A 24,044-nucleotide genomic window follows, 5' to 3' on the forward strand; every position below is an offset into this window, starting at 1 on the left:
CTGACTGCCAATGTAAACCACTGACACTATTCTAAATCATGCTAAACACAGCACAGTGCATTGTTATCCATTCATCCAATCCACTTTATTTATAAAGCACGAGTTTAAACAAACAAACTGTTTCCAAAGTGCTGCACAATCGGTAAAACAGAGATAAAAATAAAAACAGAAATAAAATAGAAAGATAAAATAGAAAATGTGACACAACAAAACAAATACAGTCACATAAAAACACATAAAAACACATAAAACACATAAAATCAACGCTCTACGTCATTGGTTCTCAAAGTGCGGCCCGGGGACCAATGGCGGCCCGCAGAAACATTTCTGGCGGCCCGCAGTGAACTACAGTTGATAGTTTTAATCCAGGAGCGACTAAGCTTGTTAAATGTTTATTGGACATTACTGGATACAGACCAATAAGTGTAAACAAAAATACTGGGTATTTACCTGGTTTCTATATGGTGAATTTTTGTGTATTATTGGGTTATCAGCTGGTAATAAGCAGGTAGCTACAGCCCCCAATTACTAGCTATTTACCCAGTAAATATATGGTAACAGAAATGTGTTACTTGGTATTAACCTGTAATTAGAAGGTAAGAACAATGGCCAAAATACTGGGTAATTACCCAGTAAATTAACGCTTATATTACTTGACGTTAAACTGTAGAACTGCAATCTGGTCATTAAAATGACTACAAATGGGATTTCTTTCTGTTTTTTTTTTTTCCTTATTTTTCCTTTGGCGGCCCTCAGGCCAATGTTGGGTTCCTAAATTGGCCTCAGGTATCAAAACTTTGAGAACCCCTGCTCTACGTAGTGTTAAAAGCCAAAGAAAAACGGTGGGTTTTAAGAAGAATTTTAAAATGGGACAAAGAATAATTATAATTTATTTCAGCTACGTGTCCCTTCTTTGATCAAAAGAGTGTGTAAATGACTCTGCATAGTGTTCTTATACAGTGGCATGAGTCATGATAGTATCTTCACTCTATCTTCACTGTTATGGGACAATCTGCTGAGCGGCAACACTGCTGCTGTCATAAAGGAGGTGATTCTGTGGAGGTCATGACGATGCTGCTGAGTCATCGCTCTGCCTCCCTCAGCACTTTAAGCTGTGTAAAGGACACAGCAGTAGACCATGTTTGGACTCATTTGTATACTTTCATTCCTTGGGGACCAGAGGAGGACACAGTAATCCATCCATCCAGTGTCTACTGCTTTATCCTCCACATGAGGGCTGTGGAGCTGCTGGTGCTAATCCCAGCTGAGAGTGTCCACCTAACCTGTGCATGTTGTTTTGGACTGTGGGAGGAAACCAGAGCCCAGACACAATCATCTATGCAGGAATTAATGTGTTGTTTTCGGTAAAATTGCAAGATAGGACATTCAAGTGTTGGCAGAGGTTTGTGCTCCTGGCACACTTTCTCATTCACTAGGCCAAGGAGTGCTGTGTGTTCTCCCTCTATATTTAGATATATGTCAGTCACTTCTGGTTATTTATAGGACAATGCTGAGAGTGCTGCACCAAAGTCTGGTTTTACATCACCTGCAAAACAAAATCATTCACTATATTTAGTATGAAACACAGTGTGCAGCCCATGGCCAAGAAAATGTAACCATAAGTAACCGTAAAGGTGCTGGTTCCAGTCCCTGCCAGGGCACCTGGGGCCCTGAGCGAGGTGCCCCCAATCCCCACTGCTCATCGTTCTTTGGACACTCTAAGTCGACCATCGCTGCAGAGGTGATTCTAGAGTCTGTAGGGGCCCTAAGCAAACATTCCTTTCTTCCAACCCCTTCCTTCCAACCAGTGTTCATCCCCATTATGTTATAAATAATCTGACACCAACGAAAAATGTATGACTACAAAATGTATTAATTTTTTCGAAATTGAATGAAATAACATGGAAAAACCTTGTATTTAAAAATTATGTGGAACTATACATGTAAAGAACAATAAAATACTGTAAAAAGCTTTTAAAAAACTATATCAACTTAGTAAAAAATACATTACACTGTAAAGAACCCACATTATAAAACAATATAAATATATAGAACAATAAAATACTGTAAATAACTGAAAAAAACACATATTAACTGAGTAAAAAAGATACGCATTACACTGTAAATAATCCTCTTGCAGAACGCTAACTTCACACAGGTTAAAGTGAAGTGGGGCCCCTTTAGGGAGGTTTCCTACTGCGATGTCATTGTTGTTTAAGGGGGACGGGGAGGCGGCTGCTCACTGCACATTTCACTAAAAACAGCCCTCAGGCTCCGAGTGTCGGGGGCCCCCTATCAGCTCAGGGCCCCAAGCAGTTGCCTGTTCACAAACTGCGCCTCTGCCAGCCTGTCCCAAGCCTGGATAAAATGGCAGGGTTACGTCAAAACACGTACAAAATACCCAGTGTCTGTTGTCTTTATACTCAGGTACAATGTCATTTTCATTGTCATATTCTCTGCAAATAAAGATAAATATCCCCAGCGCAATGGAAACCCAGTGTTAGTTTGTAAACCTGTGGCTCAGCCTCACAGCTAAAGTTCTGATGGACAAGGCTAAACTAATATAGATAAGAGAAGGAGAAGGTTTTTGGTCATAGTTAGATAAGAGCATTCAAACCCACTGTGTTGTCCCTTTAAACTGCACTACACTACTGCATAGTCCGCATATAGCAAGAAACGGCTCTGAACCTAAGAAGTGGTTGGAGCTTTATGTTTTCATAATGATGGTTATGGTTCTATGTGGTAAATGTGATGTTCAGTAGTAGTTTAATCGATACCCAAGGTTGTGAGACGAGAAAGTGTGATAGTGTGATAAAACCATCACTTCTCTGTCATTTTTAAGAAAACCTATCCACGTAAAGAAGGAATGACGTCAGATATTCTATTTATTATAAGTATAAACTCTGCGTGCAGACAGTGTTGAGGTTCTCCCAGGACGGCTTTATCCTTCTGAGTGGCTCTCACGTAAGAGTTATGTCCAAGGACGATCAAGTTGATGCCGACATTTGTTCCTGCAGAGCTTAACAATATGTCCCAGCCTGTTCTTCTCTACAATGCTGAGGTTACCAAACCTACGCATCATTCCCAACGTTAAAACTGACTGGATCAACATGGCAGCACCGTGCCATCGGGCTCCATCTTACTTTCTTCTTCTGCATATTATTCAACATAGAGAAGCAAGGATTGTGTTTTTGTGTGTGTGTGAATATAGCAGTTGTGTAATGTCATCATTCAGCTCTCTGAAGTGCTGACTCACTCACTTAATGAGCATGGAATATTTATAGGAACTCGCAAATTGATATTGCCCAGTTTTGAGTCGTAACAGCTAACGATATGGGGTGTGTGTGTGTGTGTGTGTGTGTGTGTGTGTGTGTGTGTGTGTGTGTGTGTGTGTGTGTGTGTGTGTGTGTGTGTGTGTGTGTGTGTGATAAGACAGTGGCAGGACAGCACTGATAAGCTGTAATTACGTGAGTGTGTGAGTGTGAGTTTCTGCACGTTCTTAGTGATTACATTCATATTACAGGTGTAATGTATTCATAGACTTCTGCATATATGTATATTTTTTTTAAATTCTTCATTCATTCATTCATGAACCAGTGAGGATGATCTCCTTCTCTTTTCCCCTCTCTCACTCTCCCTGTGCCTCCCTCTCTCTCTGCAGATGAGGTGGGGCTAACTGCCTCTTATCCAACAAACACATTTTTACATTGTTTATCAACCAAATCCCAACAGCTTGTGTTCTTGCTGTGTTTTTGTTGGCAGACTTTAGCCTGAGCATGCTGAGTGGACGGCTCTACTGTTGACAGGCAGGACCACGGTACGATGGTAAGGACTTTTTTATTTCTCTGTAATCAGGCGTGTGAGACGCTGTCACATTCGCAGTATTCTCATAGACCAGGGGTCTGCGACCTGCGGCTCTTCAGCCCCTCTGCAGTGGCTCCTTGTAGCTTTTAAGAAATTAAAACTATGTTATTTTCATATTTTTTGACACTTTATTGTAGAGATAAAGGCGTACGTGAAAGTGTTTTGATATTTTGTGCATTGCATTCCAATGCGATATTGAAAAACCTCCCTGAAAGCCATTAAATTAAAGTAATGTGTTCACATTTGGAGTCCTGTGCATTTTTAGATCCATGTACGTATGCCAGGCAGGTTTTCTCACTCATAAACTACATAAAATCGTTTTATTTCATTTCAAAGTCTTTTTTTTCCTCTACACTTTGGAAGAGGTGGGGTATGAGCAGCAATGTAATGTCAAGAGTTTTCTTTTTGTAGTTCTAAAATGTCATAAATGGGACAAACTGTAGTTCTTTAAATATAGTATATATGTAAAACTTTTAACATGATATTAACTTAATTTTAAGTTTTTATTGTGGCTCCTGATTAATTGTATTTGGGTGGAGAAGTGACAAAATGGCTCTTTTCATTCTAAAGGTTGCAGACCTATGACATAGGCGAACCTCACATTAAAAAGGTCTTTAAATGAAGTATATACTGTGTTTACTCACTTACATTAAGGATATTATAGAATGAAGAATAACCATATGGGGTGAAATAAATATAACTTTTCTTTAAGAAGGGTGAGGCCTGTTTTTCTGTTTTTATTTTATAGTTTTATTGTTTTATTTTGTTTCCTCTGTCGTGTGTTTCATCTGGTGATGCAGATCAAATTTAATGTACTGATTAAACGTTTAGACCAGTACCTGGTCCATGTTTGGTTGTGTACCACATTACTTTCTTCATCCTCAACACCAAGCTGGAAAAGACACAACATTTTGACTTGTACTTGCTGTTGTGATGTTTAAACTGCATTATTCCATATGTGAAACACAGCCAAGAACAGCATTCACCTGCTCTCTAAACCCAAAGCTCCACCAGCTCATTTGCACTCTCTGTGGGCCTCAGGGCAGCGGTCTGCTTTGCTCTGGTTGATTATCTTATTTGACCACACAGTGTCTCTGATACTGCAGAGTGTGTTTTTTTGCTCATATAATTCACTGGAAATCACTTCCATGAATGTCCCGCAGCTAGACGCTTTCTCTTCATCTCTTTGAGCAGACCTCTCCAATCAATCTGACCAGGACATGTGGACCAACATCTAAACTCATTATAAACGTTTTAACTGAGTAACTTAATCCGGATAAATTCAGCTAATTCTACCTTTGAATGCAATTCCTTGAAAATTTCAAAATAAAAGAGCAGCTGAAGGCCTCTGCAGTGACCCAGGTTTGAGTCCAGCACAGATCATTTTCTGCATTTCAATGTCATATTTGATCCTATTTCATGTTTTTGCGTGTTAAGATAATAGAATGCACACTGAGGCCAGAACGCTCCTCTACACCCATTTTAGAAGCGCCTACCAGAGGTTTTCATAGCTTCTGTATTAGACCTTTATCAAACTCTATTATCCTATATTATTCCTATGTTTCTGTGAGCATGTGAACCTCAGAGAGCCACACAACAAGCAACAATTCCCCCAAACAACTGCACACATCTGTGTTTGCTTCCAAAGATATAGAGGTGACCAGCGTGACAGATAAAAACTGATCACTGTAATGGCAACTTAAATGTCTTTGTCCTCACACAAGATATCAGGTCCTTTTTTGTATTCAAATTAGGATGTCCAGACTCAACTTTGCACCTCAATACAACATCCTGCGGGATACCTCTGGGGGAGGTCAGCTCTGATACCTGCAATAGACAAAAGGGTGTGAAAGCACGGCCTGGAGAGGCAGACCCCTGCAACAGACAAAGGGCTGTGAGAGGGGTATAAAAGTTTAGCTCTCACCATGCTCTGGGTCTTTCTTCATCTTCGACCACTTATGTGCCGATTGACCTTTTCTTTACAAAGTCTCTATTTCATATATCTCTCTTGTCTCTTTTTCAGTTTTACAGATCGACTCTCGGTGATGACAGGTTTACAATAAAGGGACAACAGAAAATGATTTGAACCAAATACAATCCAGGTAAAGGTTTCTCTCAGACTATAGTATATTTTTGATCAGGGATGCACAATATTATCTGCAAAATATCTTATTGGCCGATATTGGCTTTAAGGATAAACTTCCTTGTTATTTTGTTTTTTTTTATTATGATTTTAAGCCATTTTTAGGAATTCAAGAGCAGTTGTTCGTTGGCACTATCATTAATATTTATAAATTAACTTGTGAACACTTTTCTCTTAATCTCAGATTAGATCCAGATTATGACCGAATCAGAAGCCACAGGCGTGGGGGAGAATCCTCCTCCCTACATTATCTTTGTGGTGGTCTTCCTCTTCTTCGTCACTGGCCTGACGGGCTTCCTCATCTGCCACCTGCTGAAGATGAAGGGATACCGGTGCAGAGCTGGAGACATGGATGCTGATGAAGAGGAGGAGGAGGAGGAGGAGGAGGAGAAACTCGGAGAAGGTGTGTTGAGAAAAGTCTCAGAGGGAATTTTTAATGTTTCAGAAGGAACCCTTTAAACACTTTAATCCGTCTACTTCTGCTGTATTTCAGATGAGCATGAAGGCAACCAGGACACAGTGGACCAAATCCTCAAGTGCATCATGGAAAATGAAGGTGACTGTTGTGAAATATTGTTGTGGATGTAGTTCTTGCAAGGCTGATGTATACATCTATTTAAAGCAACACTATGTGACTTTTGTTGGCCATGCCATTGCTGCTTAGAAACAGATGTGACCCCAGTTTAGCATTTCTCTTGAACTTGCTGGGGCTGATTGTGGCAGTTTGAGTATGTAATCTAACTATCATTAACTATCATATTTCTCACAGTGTTCCCATCCACCTAACTTACATATGTTCTAATAATGAAAGAGACTTCATTATTAGGCCAGTGAGCCATCAACATCAGTCTGACTCTGTTACATTTAAAGGCCCAAAAATAACCTAACTAGAAAGCACTCGGAGAGCGCAGACCTCCGCCAAGGCAGCTCAGGCCCCCCGACGTATCACGTCCAAAATTTAAACACTTGTTCCTAGTCCCATTGCGGACATTTCCTGAAAATGTCATCCAAATCCTTCTGTGACTTTTTGAGTTATGTTGCTAACAGACAGACAAACAAACTCCAGCGAATAAACATGGCAATCTTTAGATTTTAGTTTTTGTTGCACATAATCAAGGATTTGTGATTTTATTCTTATTCATTCCAACTAACATGGGTCTGCTTGTCTCCAGCTAACATGGAAGCCTTCAACGAGATGTTGGGAAACCACAATGTCTGTGTGCGCCATGACCCCAGGTAAACTCATCCAGCTCAACTTCCAATGCCAACTATTGTTTATACGACTAGTGCAGTAGTAAAGTATGTATTCCTGTAGAGGGCGCTGTAGAAGATTTTTTCTGTTGTGGTAATGCATGATAAGGAACGTAAAGGCTAACTGGCAGTCACAACAGCTAGCTACGCTAATGCTAATCGATAAAAAAAACAAAAATACATTTGCGTTGTGCCTAATGAGGTTGCACAGTGTTTGTATTATGTTAGCCCTACGCTAATGCTAATTGTAGCCTCACTAGCTTACCTTTGGAAACAGTACCTCGCCTTATTCAATATAACCCAAGAGCCTCACATATGAAACAGAGCCACACACTTGAGTTTCTAATATTGATGAAGATGATAATAAAACACAATAATGTTCATTTCCAGGCTGCGTAAAGAGTCTATTGGTGGCGTTCCCCCACATCACCATACAGTTCACTCAGGCACCGAACACAACTCCTGCCACCTGTGCGCTCAGGGCCGCTCTAAAAAGGGTCGCAGACAAAGCAGGACCCCCCGATTCAAACAGCGGCCTGGAGAACAGACAGTCTTCTCTGTTGGCAGGTAATGTGTGCATGCCTGGACAGATAAGCAATATCACAACGGAAGACGTGTAACAATCGTCCAAGTAATCATCCACTGTGTGTCATTATCCGCTCAGATTTCGGGTGACACACACTGATAAGAAAGGAAGTCCCAGTCAGATGGTCAGTTCAGGGGACAATCTGGACCAGTCCCAGGACAGCGAGGAGCAAAAGGCCGGCTACAACCTGAGGAGCATGTTCAAAGACAACCGACCGGCCTCAGAGACTGCTAATGGGGCTGTGCCTAATGTGGGGAAAAGGAGGAAGAGTGTGACCTTATTTGGCCTGAGGCGAGGCAGTGAACCTGTTGGCATTAGAGTGACGGAGGGGACAGGTAGGGAGACTGGAGCTGTTAAGTTTGCTGTCCAGAAGCAACCTGTGGTGCTGGAGGTGCAGGAGGAGGTGGGGAAGGCGGAGAACACTGAGATATATCCTCAGTCTAGAGATAAACCTGGTTTTAAACCTGAGACGCCAAAAAATCGAATTCCCGGTAATTCCCAAGAAAAGGTAGAATCCCACGACTTTATCTCTGTCCCTGAAGCTGGTGTAGACCTCACCACCAAAGCTTCACCTGAGAGCACAGGCACTTCTGCACCAAGGTCACTTCTCATTTCATCTCCCACAAAGAACCTGGGACGTGATGTGGACAGAATGTTGAAACACGAAGGCTCTCATGATCCTGGACCTCTGCAGACATCCACACCAATAGTTGCCGTGATGGGATCCATTCCAGGTTTCCCCCTCGTCAACCCCACGAGTCAGTCTGAGTCCAGTTCCTGCACAGTGTTTCCAGTCACTCAGACTCCCCCTGACCCAGACTGCAGCCCAGATCTGGACCGGGGCTTTGGTGCCAGCCTAGCTTTAATAAGTTTGGGTTCATCCCCTCAGTCTTCCTTCCCGATCAAAACCCCATCTTCATCCTCTTTGTTAAAAACTCCTCCCTCTGACCTTTCCCCTGTCCCCACGCCAAGCCCCAAACTATCATATAGACAAGCAATTTTTAGCCAAACAGCTAGTCCATTGGAGGCTCCAACTCTTTCACCCAAACTTCATGGTAGCCCCAAACTTCCAAGACAAGACAACATCACAGTATCATTAAATCTGACTTCAGGAAGTGTGGTGTCTGTAATGCCTATGACCAAAGGCAAAACGCCTTCCAGTCCATTACCTGTAAAAGTACAAGAACTACCCTTAGCTGTTGGGATTCTCAAACCAGCCGAACGTTCACCGATGGATGGAGGTTTGAAAGGTTCTGTTCTGTCCTCTCCCTCTGACCACTTCAGTAAAGACAGACTGAACACTTTGTCTCTGTCGCCCTCCAGCCCACTGTCGCCCTCCACCGCTGTGGGCGGCAGAATCAGCAGCGTGGCCATCGTCAAAGCCAGTCCTGACAGCAAGAGAGAGTTCTCTGTGGTCACCATGGTGGAGGAGGAGGAAGAAGAAGAAGCCTCTACAGCGGTAAAAGACCAACAAGGAGAAACATATGAACTTGAAAGAGTTCACGTTAACCCAGCAGCTGAGAGTCAAACAGCAGCGATGAGCCAGGAGAAAGACGACATGGTGGAGATGGAGGATATTAGAGACTGCAAGGTGATGCAGGGAGAAGGGAAGGAGGAGGACGAGGAGGAGGTGGAGAGGACACGACATACCCAAGACTGAGAGGAGGTCCAGAGGTTGAAGCCATCATGTGATCATCCTGAGGAAATGTATTATAAATCAACTCAAGTCATGAAAAAGCCTTTGATTATGTAACCACAGCTTTTAATATGTTAATCTGAAACTGGGCTGATGAATCTGATCTTTCTTCAGTTTAAATGACCGTAATATGTAGGCACTACAGACAAAATGAGGGCTCAGCAAAAGCAGTGTAGGAACCATGAATATTTGAACCCAACATATTTAATAATATATATACATTATTTAACAGTTTGTTTTTCATTTATACGTTGGTGTGGAACAGCTGAATGATTGACAGACATGAATGACACATTAGATAAGGAAACTTCACTATGCATCACACTAAAATACACCCTTAAAGTCATGGTTTTTGATTTTGGAGGTGGAATTTTATGACGTACTTACTAAATATTTAATTTTGTGATGAATGCAGCAGTCGACCAGCAACTCCTGTGTTCTCGAGGCAAGCTAGAATCATTGGACTTTGGTGTGGTGGAGTGAGGGCTTCACAATGTGACACAAACTTCCTAAAGTTACCTTTATTGGATCCAGTGATTTTGACCAATATTGGACCGTTACTGACCTTGTTGCTCGTCGTTGAAAATCAACATGAAAACAGTTCATCTTTTGATCCACCTACAGTAAGACGTGACATGGTGGAGTCCATTATCATCTCTCAGACTACAGGTTTGTGAGCTCACATTTTGAAGGATGACGGCGTATTACAGAGGCTAACACATGAACAATCAGCAGATAAGTGACAGCTGGTTTTCCCTTATCTGTGCAAACAGTAGAGCTTAGTGTGACATGACAGAACACATTCAAGCTAGCGTGTAAAGTGGAAAAATAAGTGCCAGTGTTACCTTTATCCAAACTTTAAAGGTGCATTATGTAATAAATCATATAACAAACTGAACTCACCAACAACAACAGTACAGACAAAATATTTGCATTAAAAAAAAATATTTTGGAGACTGCAAATCATGTTTATGTTGCCAGTTACGTCAGAAAACGAAACCTAAAAGACCTCGGTATTTTAAATTATTTGAGTGTAGTAACCGTTTATGGCCACATTCTTACTTATGGCTCCTTTAAATCACGTAATCGAATAAAAGTAAACGAAAGATAGCAGAAGACGGTGGTGACAACATCTATTTATTTCCTCATTAAAGTAACTAAAACTGGGCTTACGGTACTTACGCAGTACTAACATGTTCGTTTAGAATACAACATAAAGTATTGGCAGAGTGAGGCCAAACAGAGATGTTAAACAACAAAAGTATACGGGCGACATTCGATTTCAACGAATAATACTTCATATTTAGTGGCAAATATTTTACCAAATGACTTGTGTTGAAGGAGCTACTTCCTCGTCCTCCTCCAGTCTGCTCTACTTTTGTCGTCATTGCTGATCTTAAAATATTTCCAGAGTGCTGACACTGCCTCACACCTGCTCAGCTAACGTGGTAGTGTGTGCAGCAGTGTGAAAATGTGAGTGCATAAGGGCTGCATCAGGAGTCATTTTCTTTCCGATTTACTGAATAATTTCTTTATGTTCCTGTCCTTACGTCACGTAGATGGTGTTAGCATTCGTTTGTCGAGTCACTTGCAGGTTGGAGGTTCTCGCAAGAGTTCTTGATAATTCAGAAAAACGGGGGAAAAATAGTCAGAAAAACAGAAAATATAAATATATATGGTGCTCTTTGATAAGGAGCACCATGATGATGACCAGTGTATTTATGTATTTATTTAGACGTGTTCTGTCTGTTGTTCAGCTGCTCCACATTCCAGCCTCAGTCCCCTGGAGACTTCACTGCTTCACTAGAAATGGAAAAGTTTGAGTTTAGCAGACACAGGTCACAGGTCAAAGGTCATCTTCATGGGAATACAACCAGGAAGTGTGTGTCACCAGCTGCCCTGGTCTTCCTCTCACTCCCATGACTCTTTTACACAAATACACTTCATTATCTCCATCATTATCTCCATCTTCACTGTCAGTTCAGTTCAGTTTGTTGTGAATATTGGTGGATCGTGTGCTGCCCTCTGCTGTCCGTCACTCAAATCACAGCCCACAGTTCTTTCACACCAGTTGAAATGTTACTCAGATTCATCTTAAACGCAACCATAGCTGCTGAAAACATGCATAAAGACAATGTTTTCTTTTCTTTTCTAACATACACAATACAGCTGTAGCATAATAAATGTATAGATGCATCATATATATATATGTATATGTATTACACCACACTGAAGATATAGAATAATGTATAGAAAAGCAGCTATCATTATTCACAGACAACAACAACAACAAGGTTTTCTTTTCAATAAAGAGCAGTTTGCTGTGAACATTACATTTGCCCCGCTGTCCTGTGTGTAGTTAAAAGACTGTTTATGCTTTGAAATGTCTTTAAAAGACCTTAGGGTTAGGGTTAGTCATAATAACTATAAACTTTGATGGAACAAATAGCTGTAGAACAAGGACAGGAAGCGGGTGGCTCTAAGCTGAGAGTGATTCAAGGCTGAAGAGATGGCTTCTGTGTCGGAGGAGGAGGAGGAGGTCGACACTGAAACATAACAGAGAGAAAGAGAGACGCTGATCACTGTCCATACGTCTGTTGTCGTTTATGTTATTACACCATGTTGTAACAGGACGTACAGGTCTGAGCCGACAGCTGGACAGATCTGGAGGTGAGGTGTGGTTGCTGCCCCCGGTGTCTGAGGACGGAAGCAAAGACGAATCAGACGAGTGAGGATCATTAGCACACAAATCTGCACATATTGACACGTCTTTTATTATGTTTCCACTCTTTGCTTTGGTACAGTACTGTAAATCTTAGGCCCTGTCCCAATACCTCCCCAACCCTACATTTTTGCCCAAACCCTACATTTTTGCCCTAACCCTACATTTTGCGCATTCTCATGTACATGACATTACCCATAATGCTTTGCTGATATTTTCTAACAAAGATGGCGGCCACATCTGCCGAGGAACATTTTCGTTGTAATATATTTTCGCAAATAAGCACATTACAATGTCAAAATGTGTTGGAATATGTTGGTTTGATATACATCCAAAGGACTGTTGAGCTTTGAACACTAATGTCAGAAAATAACTGACCATTTATAAAAGCAGCTAGCTAACTAGCACTAGAGTGCTTCGAGAGAGTATGCCGCTCTGGAAGCACTCGGCAAAGGGGTCGTACCTATGTTCCCCATTTTTCCCGGCATTTGTCCTGAATGAAAATAGTACCACGCTCCACAGGTACAACTGCCAACATGTGAAGTAGGTTAGCACGTTCGTTAAGTTCACTACGCTAATTTGCATGTAGTGGTGTCCCAATACCACTTCTCTCAAATTTACGGTTGAGGGCACTCAAAACCAAGGGGACATTTTAAGGCAGAGGTGTTGGGACGGAGCCTTTATTTTGCGTTTCCATTTGGAATAGTACTAAAATAACCAGCCATCATTTTTGGGTACCAGAGTGAAATGGTACGGGTGGAGCGAGCTGATTGGTCAGCTGATTATCAAGCTTCCCACTTAGAGATGTAACTGAATAACTGAACTGCTCTGTGATTGGTCAAAGTCTCCTAAAATATGTTGCCTACCCCAGCTTTAAAGTGTAATTAAACCCTTAAACCACATTGCTGCCTCTCTCTGGTCAAACACCAGCTGCTGGTCTCTGCCCACTTATTTGGCATTTTTAACCCCCTAACAGCCAATCACAGACATGTTTGACTCACCCACTGGTGTGTCCTCAGCACAGATAGGGGGCGTATTAGTGACTGGAGAACTACAGCCAGGAGTTGGGGAGATTGGGGTCGGGGGCGAGAAGGGAGGCATGGTTGGGGTGGGGAGAGGCTGGAGAAAAACATGAAAATGATTAATAATGATAATAATGCTAATAATAATAATGAAAATAATTCCCACCTCTTCTTCTTGTTTTTCGTCGTCCTCCCCTTCATGTACGAGCTCGACCACCAGCGACGGGAACAGACCGACCCGTCCGTCCAGCTCTCCCTCCCAGAAACCGTCATCCACCTACAAACACTCTGTTTTTGTGGATCATGTGGAAGCGTTGGCATTCGAGTACATGGCAACATACAAACCTCTCCATGGCGACAGCGTATCAGGTGGATGAGCGCCCCCTCCTGAAAGGAAAGCTCCTCTGCACTCTGGGCCTGATAGGAGTACAGAGCTCTGGCTACACCTGAAACAAACCACAGTGCATTAATAACAACTTCATTCTTCAATCCTGTATTCAGGCAATATTAGACGCAATATCATTGAAATCATTTTTGCGGCTTCAGACTGAGGCTGATTTCTTTCAAACCAATCAAAATAGTAGAAAGTCAACAGTCAAGGAGATTAAAATGTCTTATGAAGAGTTGCCAAATGTCTCCCTTGAGCCACTTGTTGTATATTTTATGTTGACTTCTTTAAAGCATTGGGAAGTAGACGGACTCATGGCAGAAGTCCAGTGGAACAGGACGAGACGTCTCGCTATAAAAGATGTAAAAGCCGCTCAGTATTTGTTTTTCTTTTCAATTAAGAGGAAGAGACATGGACACGGCTGCAAATAAATGTTGAGAACCAAGGACAGGGTTTTTAAAAACATCCCATCAAAGGAGTTCGAGATTTTTGGTCATGAGAAAAAAAATATTGGCAACTTTAAATATATTTAAACCAGACCATTAGATGTGGGGAAGAAAAGGACCAGCTTTGACCTGATGGAGGCTACACTGCCATAAATAATCATGTGATAAATGCTAGCGACTAACCTCTGCTTCCCGTCTTCTCTTTATTCCCAATGGATGAGATGGAGCTGAAGGAGCTGTCCAGTTGAACAGCGTCCTCTGCTTGTAGACACAGGAACTGCACATAGCGCTCAGGGACGTAGCCCACCTGACCACATGCGTTACACACCTGCACACAGTACAACACACACAGTACAACACGCACAGTACAACAGTCCTGTAACCACTGTGGATCATCTGACGGCTGAAAGAACAACGTTTACCTTCAGCCAGTCCTCCATGTCGCCATCTTCTATCACATGAAGCTCCTCCCCTTCCATGATTGACAGCTCATCTGACTGGCTAGCCTGAAGGACGTGACGAGCTTTTGTCATGATTACGAATTCTTTAGACAAATATGGGCTTAAGATATAAAAATAAAAAAGGCAGAGGTCATGTTCATGCATGATAAATACATACACAAACAACCACACTATTGAAGTGAATGAGTTCGCTCTGCACTGCAGTTTATACGTCATCTCCTTCTACTTCCAGGTCAAAGGTCGGGCTGGAAAGGTTGGTGCATGTGCAGAACGCTAAAGTCTCACTCCAGTCCGACTAAGCCTGACTCCAGTCCGACTAAGCCTGACTACAGTCCGACTAAGCCTGACTACAGTCCGACTAAGCCTGACTCCAGTCCCACTAAGCCTGACTCCAGTCCGACAAAGCCGGACTACAGTCCGACTAAGCCTGACTCCTGTCCAACTAAGCCTGACTACAGTCCGACTAAGCCTGACTACAGTCCGACTAAGTCTGACTACAGTCCGACTAAGCGTACACATGCAGGAGTAATCAGACTATGAATCACATTCTCCAGGTATGTCAGTCCGACTAAGACAAGCTTTAGTTTAGTCAGACTAATGTGTGTCCAACTCACAGGTGTATAATTCCGTCGTACCTGATAACTGTAGATGACTCTGCAGGCTGCAGGATAAACACACACTCCAGATACTGTTGACCCTGGATCTGCAAAGATGTCCACATTCTCATCATCGTAGTCCTCAAAGTCAGTCAACTCAAACTCATCCTCCTGGAGAACACACACACATCAGAGCAGGAAGAACAAATCCTGTCATGTAAAGATGAAACAGTAGATATCATGAAATGTTCTTCAGGTGTGTGACTGTGCGTACTGAAAAGTCTTCAGTGGACTGTCGCCTCTGTTCACTGAGCCGTCGCTCTCTCTCCAGCTCCTCCTCTGCCTGCTTCATGGCGTTGCGACGCCATTCTTCGATTCCCGTGACTTTGTCTGACAACAGAGTCAGACGAGCATCTGCCTTCATCCTGCTGAGCTGAGACGAGAACACGGGCAGAGGAATGATAGAATGAGTCTGTCCATTCTGGGTTGAAAGCTCTATTTTCGCTGTCCACTTTTCTCTTCTTAGAGAGCGCCGTGTTAATTATTTTTCTCTGGCACACTCTTCTCTACCTGTATCGCTCACTCGTCTCTGTCTTCTCTTGCTGTAAACGCACTTTTTCTCTGTCTTCTCTCGCTGTAAAAGCACTTTTCTCTCTGTCTTCTCTCGCTGTAAACACACTTTTCTCTCTGTCTTCTCTCGCTGTAAACACTCTTTTCTCTCTGTCTTCTCTCACTGTAAACGCACTTTTCTCTCTGTCGTCTCTCGCTGTAAACTCTCTTTTCTGTCTTCTATCGCTGTAAGCTCTCTTTTCTCTCTGTCTTCTCTCGCTGTGAACACTCTTTTCTCTCTGTCTTCTCTCGCTGTGAACACTCTTTTCTCTCTGTCTTCTCTCGCTGTGAACTCTCTTTTCTCTGTCTTCTCTCGCTGTGAACTCTCTTTTCTCTGTCTTCTCTCGCTGTATAGCTCACTAGTCTCCCGTCTGTCACTCGCTATTTAGCGGGATGCACAGATTTGATTGGCTTTTAGTGGCGTCACGTGGGATGGCTTAAGTCTAGAGAAGCTGCGCCGGTCAAAATAGAAGCACCTCGTCAACATTTAAAATACTTAAATAATGTATTCACTGTAGGTCCAGGAGGTCCACACAGGACGGCGTCTGGGTCCGGACTCGGACCGCGGTCCGCCTGTTAGTGACCTCTGATCTAGAGCAACTGCATCATGATCTCTGCTCATAACACCATTATCTAGCACCAAAACAAGCATTCTGAATTTCATCAAGGGAAAACACAGTACCTTGGCTTTCCTGACACTGTCCTGCACCTCTGCGATCTTCTGCTCCACACTGAGCCCCGTCTCCCCCGACAAGAGCGTCAAGCGACTCTCTAACATCTGTAGAGCCTGACGAGGACAAACATGCACAGATAGACCATGAGAACATGTAGCTCTTCATGTAACATAGCACATTTAATGATTTAATCCACAGTTTAAAATGAAGTGATGTTATTTGAATGAACGTTTAGAGAAGTGCTGCAGAGAGGAAGCATTTTCCCTCTCTGACGAAGTGTTTCCTCAAGACGTTGACGTTACTACACGGTGGTGTCAACAGGAAGTGGTGATAGAAACGGCTTCACACTGATTACGTAAAGACGTATGTGAGATGAGTCTCACCCTCTCTCCGTGTGTGATGATTTTGTAGTCTTTGGCAGCTTTTGCCGCCCACTTCTTGGCCTCCTTCACCAGACAACCCTCAGCCTCTGAAGCACAGACCTCCTGCAGAGAGGACGCCTATGCAGAACATATGTCAAAATGTACTGTATACTGAGCACGATTCAGCATGACTGTCATTGTCACGTAAAGTAGAATTCCAAGTCATTTCCTAGAATAGTCCAGTTTGCTGCAGTCTGGAAAATGCCTGTATTTCCATGGAATTCTCCGGTCTAGACAAACAAACAAACAAACAAACAAACAAACCTTGTCTCGTGGTGCAGACTGGAACATGAATTCAGTAGTTTTACTGAAGGCGGCAGATTCTTGCAGAAACTGCTGGACGTTTTTCTCGCGGGTCACCTGACGACACAACAGCCAATCACAGTTGATGAAAAACACCGGTGTTTTTAACTGACAACAGAGCAGTGTTTTCACATCCTCTGGCCTTGCACCATCACTATACATCTTCAAAATGCCACACTTGGGCACTGACCTTTTGAAGCGAGCACCGTGAACACATTTCCCACAGACTGCACTCAGTTGCGAGCTCAAACTTTTTGTGTATGTGTTGAATTTCGTCCTGTGAACTTTCTTCACCTTTACAGTTCCACCAGTGACTCCCTCCCACCATCTTACCTGATCATCACAAATATTCTTCCTTTTATGTTCAAAATCCCAACTCGGGACTAGAGTTGTTCATTAGCAAGTGCTATAAACTCTTTGTGCAGCTCATAAGCTTCCTGCTGTCTTGGAACTATGCAAAAAGACATTATTCCTATTAAAATATTAAATAGATAAAATTCATTGATTTAAGCAAGAAATAGCTAGATAACCTACAGGTACAAAGATACACGTGTTACTCTGTTATAATAGAACATATAAAAAGCAGAGTGTAATATATAGTTTGCACTTTTACAACACGATCAGCAGAGTGTGCAAAGAGCTTTATCTCTCTAACCTCTGAGTGTCACTTTCACTCAGAGGTTTCACTCATCTGTTGATTGTTGTAACGGAAATTAAAAGAAGTGAGAAAAGAGAAAAGATCAGGCCTGTTTTACTTGTGTCTGTCTCCTCAAACATAGCGAGAATGTGAGACATGTCTTGTCTGGTTGCAGAGAACTGGAATCTCAAGAAGGTTTTCAGACCTGGACGACTGATGATGTCCTTAGAATACTGTGCAGACTTTATCTGGAGTTTGTAGACAGAGATCGTCTGAAGGCCTGTTGAATTCTGGTATCTTTATATCAAGAACCTCCTAATGAGGATGAGTCACAGACGACATGATTTGTCAAACCAAATGAATTGAGGGTGTGAAGGCTAAATAAACATGGACAACAAACAGCTGTTGCTGTTGTTTGTGCAGATATCTGCACTGAGAAATCAAAGAAGAAAAGATGGGTATGGACGGTGAAGTCATGAAGGAGTCGACATTGGCGTATTCCTGCTACTTCCTGTCATCTTCTGGTCCCACCTACTCTTTTTCATTGGCTGTTGGCAGTTAGAGCTGCAACTAACGATTATTTTCGTAATCGATTAATCTGTCGATTATTATCTCGATTAATCAATGAATCGTTTGGTTCAAAAAAATGTCAGGAAATGTAAAAAAACGTTGATCAGTGTTTGTCAAAGCTGGAAATTATGATGTTCTCAAAAGTCAGTTTTGATGATTTCTTTGTTTATGTGGAGCAAAGAAACAAAGGAAATATTCACATTTAAGAAGCTAAAACAATCAGAAATCTTGTTTTAATCATGTAAAAAGCTTCAAACCGAGACCCGAGACCACCCCTCCAGGCAGGTCTTGGACCGGTTGATTTGGTGCAAACCAATTACAGAGATTACATTCACACCAACGCAAACGAACCAAACCAAACTGTAGTGTACAGCAGCTTAGAGTGGTCATCAAGACTAGAAAGGTGCTATAAATAGATAGAATTTACCCGTAAACAAATGAATGTAGTGCAAAGTGAACAGACGTACCTTAGCCAAACTGTCCCATATCTTGCTGAACTGCTTGTGTGTGGTTAGACAGAAATCCATCTCTGTGCCACACACCAGCGTAAAATGGTTCCTCAGATCATCGTAGACGCTGCCGTCCAACTGCTGATGATGAAGAGAGGACAAGAGTTAGTACGAGCTGTTATAACACCAACCTTTTTAAAAATGAAGTGAAACTGCTGAAACCCGCCACAGATAAGTTGTATTGTGTGTGTGTGTGTGTGTGTATGTGTGTGTGTGTGTGTGTGTGTGTGTGTGTGTGTGTGTGCGTGTGTGTGTGTGTGTTACCTCCATAATCCGTGGTAAGTCGTCCGTATAGTAGTTTTGGTGATGGGTGTTCACTGCTGCTAAAGCCAACAGGTAGTCGTTACGGACTTCAATCAAACGGTCGTCACACTCTTTCAGCCGGGCAGTGAGCTGCACACACACACACACACACACACACTTGTACTTGCCGCATACTGAGGACTAGCATTTCCACTTTATAAATCAACACAGTTACAAATATCTACTTCATGAATGACATCTATAAAAACTACAGGGTGCAGTACCATAAAATGTCTGGAGGTGGAACCGAGTTTTTGTACCAAATTGAGGATCTCTGAGGATCTCTGTTAAAAAGTATAGCATGTTTACAACCTAAGGAAGTGATTTCAATGAAAACAAAGTGAGGACCGGCTGAAATGTCCGCACTTCGTAAAAATGACCTCACTTTGTTGGTTAAAAACCCTCACTGGTCCTCAGTATGACGCAAGAACAAGAACACACACACAGTCCTGATGAGGAAAGCTGCACTAATACTTATGTTACTTAACACACTGTATTCATGTTCTTTTTTGACTAGGGTCGTTGTGGTCTGGTCTGCGTCTCCATACCTTAGCAGTGAGTTTGTGCAGTCCTGTTTTAAAGTGAAAAATCCCATGTTCACTCTTTTTGGACCTGAAAGACACATTGACAATGTATAATTCAAAGATCCATCACATATATTCCTCAAATTCATACACCGAGGGCTCTTTCCCACCACTAGTTCGATTATTTGATCCGCACCAGGCAATACAATTGTTATTATGTAACATATGACTCCAGTGTGGTCCGCTTTCACACCAGCAAACCAACCAAAATTGGCCAGATTGACATTTCATCAATGTGTTTATATCTTCCTGTAGAAAAGCGCCAATTTTGACTCAGTGTGGAGCAACACGTTCGCACATTGCTACTTGCTCTGATCTTCGTTTATTACATTCTCTGTATTGGCCAAAATATCCAATTTGAGAATGAGTCGCGGCTGCGTCTGGAGAACAATCTTCTGATGCGCTGGAGTCGGCGAAGACGTATATCGCGTCATTTCAGGCAGAGGAGACGCGCTATTTTCATGAATGTGGTCGTGCTAACTATGAGACGAAGATTGCTCCAAAGACCTACAAGGTAAGCTATGTCCATGGCATTTACTGCAGAATATGATCTGGACCCGAGTTGGCGTTCTCACCAGAGGGACAGCACCAGAGTCTGACATTTGGTGCGGAGTCAAGCGGACCGAGACCACATCTTTTTGGCGGTCTCGGTCCGCTTGATTTGGTGCGGAACCGAGTGCGATTGATGCTTTCACACCAACGAAAACGAAACCAACTAGAGTTTTTGGTTCGAATGGATCGTTTGGTGTGAAAGCGCCCTAAGAAACACAGAGTCCAAATACTGCTACTTTGACCATGAATAGCTTTTATTTTGTTATTATTGTTGTTATGTGGGGCCTTTAAACTTGTGTTGGTGGAACACAAACACACACTGACCTGCTCTGTGCATCAGCAGCTTTCTCTCTGGCCACACCGGCGATGTGACTGAGTTGGTGGTAGCTCTTCTTGAGCCGGTGCAGCTCTCTCAGAGCGTCGACCACTTCCCCCTGTACGGTCTGCAGCTGCTCCAGACCCTGACGCACAAACACGGACGCTGTATGTGTTGTGTTGTGTTGTGTTGTGTTGACCACAGTGTGTGAGTGTGTGCAGAAGCTCTCACTCTCTTAGCTCGGACGTCCTTGGCACTGCGAACACTTCTGGAGGCCTGACCGCTCAGTCTGCGGTATTCCTCTGCAGCAGCGAGTCGTGATGCAGCCGTCTGAGCTGTGGCGTCCACCACTGACCTCCACACGCCAAACACACTGCTGCAAGACACACACACCAATGGTGTTCATGGCACCACACTGTGAAACGACCAGAATACACAATCTTACACAGATTAACTGTAACAATCTAAGGTCTTTCTATCGTATCAAACTACCAATTTTTCTTTTTGATAGTGTAAGGGAGCCCAGATTTTAAAGATCCCAATTCAGACATACTCTGTGACTGGATTCACTGTTTGTGCAGAAGCTTTGGGTGGTGCTGTTTAAATTAAGTAGACTGTCATGGCTGGTATTGGGGTTGAACCCATGACTTTGGTGTTATTAAAGCTCACATAGAGTGGTCCTGTTGCACATATATGTTAGTTATGGAGGTCTACTTACATACATTTACTTGTTTTTATGCTCAAAAACCTCCTAGTTGCTGTAAACGAGCCGATAGAAATATCTCCTTACTGACGCTTTCCTCAGCCGCGAGATTTCAGACATAAATCTCACCCCCTGTTTGTTTTGAACCTTCAGGGCTTCATAAAGAAGGTAACGCAGATACACACTAAAAAACAGCGTTAATTGGAACTTCAGGTCTATGTGAGCTTTAACACCACGCTCTGACCATCTGAGCTGAACTGGCCCTCATTTTTGCATTTTAATAAGGTTGTTTTGCTGACTTCCTGTTGGTTTTCAGAGAATAAGCATAGTTTATGCCAGTGTTTCATGTCATGGGCCTCAGCAAAGTTGCATTTTCTTCGGTTATTACAGGGTTTCTCACTCCTGGTCCTGGGGAGCCACTGTCCTCCATGTTTTAGGTGTTTCCCTGACCATGTGAAGGTCTGTTTGAGCACGGAAACACCTAAAACATGCAGGACAGTGGCTCCTCAGGACCAGGAGTGAGAAACCCTGTAATAACCGAAGAGACCCAGCAACAGTTAAGCCAAGCACTGTTTGGAAAATGCAACTTTCTGTTCTTTTTACAACGATATTGTAAGAGAAAAACATATTATTTGGCCTTTTCAACATTCCAAAGCACACACCTATACAACTCAATCTGGTGTGTGTGTGTGTGTGTGTGTGTGTGTGTGTGTGTGTGTGTGTGTGTGTGTGTGCAGTTACCCTGAAGTGCTACCATCTGTGTTTCCTCTCTGCCAGTCTCTCTTCTGGTACTGAACAGCTAACCTCTGCAGAGCCTGAAGAGAAGCAGACGGTCAAATATAATGTCATGGCGACATAAAGCATAGAGAACATTTATAACCATCACTTCAATGCATGTCCAAGCGTCGCAGAGCGTTTCAAATGATTCTATATTGTCGAAATGCAAAATGTTTTAGACATAATGTTGTATTTACCATATCTCTCACACACACACACACACACACACATGTTTGTGCAGCATCCATTATGAGGACACATAATCCCCTAACTGTAACTCTGAAGTCTTAATCCTAACAATTATTATGCTGTGTTTGGATTCTCTCCTTATTAATAACATGTATTATTAATAAGACATTAACAGTCCAAGCTTCACCAAGTCTTAACCTTCAAAAAAATAATTTTAAGGGATTTTAAGTCATTTGGAGGGTTCCACAAAAACCCCTTTTAAAACCCTTTATTCACTAAAGGGGTTTTAAAGGGTTCTCTGGATCAAAATGGTTCTTACTGGAACCATTAGTGTGACAAAGAACCCTTGAAAAACCCTTTCTTAGGGAACTTGTAGAAGAACCCTTTTGGAACCCTTATTTCTAAGATTGTATGGTTTATATTATGTGTTCTGGTCCTCACAGAACTACCCGTACAAGAACACACACACATCTGCAGCACATTCTCCACCTTGGTGCAGAAACACAGAGATCGTAGCTTCTCTGAAAAGGTGGTAAAGCTCTGGTGAGTGTCCACATGTGGTCAGCGCTCACTGAAACAGCCTCTGTCACTGATATCAGACCTCAAATCAATACATGGTGAGCATTTCCAGGAAAGAAGAGTGAAAGGTGCCAGAAACAGAACAGAAAGTGGACGAGAGCCTGTTTTAACTCACCTGACCGTACTCCTTATCTATGGCGGCACGATGCTTACTGAAGGTCCTGAGGGAACACACACACACACACACACACACGCGCACACACACACACACACATGAACAGAGGGGAAATGTAACCCGTGTGTGTGTGTGTGTTTGATGTGTCACACACAGTGTGTACCTGATCTCCTCCAGCAGCTCGGTGTCCTGATGCTGTTTGTTGTGCAGTTTACTGATCTGATCTGAGAACACCAGCTTCACCTGCTGACTCTCCTTCACCTGCACACACACACGCACACACGCACACACACACGCACATCATCTCAATGAATTATAAACTCACACGTTACAGTTTGGTGTTATTGGCAAAGGAGAACACATGGATTAAACCACATGTAAATTAGAAATAAACAAAGAAAGTGATCTTACAGGAAGCTACCACTATCTTACCTTTCTGGGGGGTGGTTGCATGTTTGGACGCTGCTGCTGTCTGCAGCTGAGGTGCTCTGCTAACTTCCTCAATACACATCACACACACATCATCCACATGTGCAGCTCTCTCTCTCTCTCTCTCTCTCTCTCTCTCTCTCTCTCTCTCTCTCTCTCTCTCTGAGTGTGTGTGTGTGTGTGTGTGTGTGTTGAATAAAGCCAGTAGAGGGCAGCAGAGTCTATGATTACACCTGTTGTACACTGCACTCTTCAGGTTTAATTAAGGGTTAGGGTCATCTCCAACAACTACACAACAACTTACAAATAAAAGTGCTCAGTAGAACCATATAAGGTTGTTCGGCTTGTCCTCGTAGGAGAACCCTTTTTGGCTCCAGGTAACATCTCCTATAAAGGTTTCACCTGGAACCCTTAGTGTTAACAAGAACCCTTTATTCAGGAAAGGGGTTTTAAAGGGTTCTCTGGATCAAAATGGTTCTTACTGGAACCATAAGTGTGACCAAGAACCCTTGAAAAACGAATGGTTCCAGGTAGAACCCCAGCCCTTGTAGAAGAACACTTTTGGAACCCTTATTTCTAAGAGTGTGCCAGGGGAAAG

General features: G+C 42.6%; 1 protein-coding gene across 1 annotated transcript; it reads right to left on the reverse strand.

Moving 5' to 3' along the window:
* Positions 1-12,035: 12,035 nt before the first annotated feature.
* Positions 12,036-23,470, reverse strand: LOC310941031 (F-BAR and double SH3 domains protein 1-like; the record flags this gene model as incomplete). The annotated part of the gene is made up of 21 exons (XM_083906102.1): positions 12,036-12,086; positions 12,179-12,237; positions 13,264-13,381; positions 13,451-13,561; positions 13,630-13,730; positions 14,302-14,446; positions 14,541-14,624; positions 15,215-15,343; positions 15,450-15,608; positions 16,467-16,571; positions 16,842-16,958; positions 17,145-17,240; positions 18,858-18,980; positions 19,164-19,292; positions 19,751-19,814; positions 20,663-20,799; positions 20,886-21,030; positions 22,099-22,172; positions 23,018-23,063; positions 23,181-23,278; positions 23,450-23,470. The coding sequence occupies 21 exons, from the start codon at positions 23,468-23,470 to the stop codon at positions 12,036-12,038; spliced, it is 2,112 nt and encodes a 703-aa protein (XP_083762228.1).
* Positions 23,471-24,044: the final 574 nt, after the last annotated feature.

The sequence above is a fragment of the Microchirus variegatus genome (genome assembly GCF_963457635.1).
Source record: "Microchirus variegatus genome assembly, chromosome: 19".
Lineage (NCBI taxonomy): Eukaryota > Metazoa > Chordata > Actinopteri > Pleuronectiformes > Soleidae > Microchirus > Microchirus variegatus.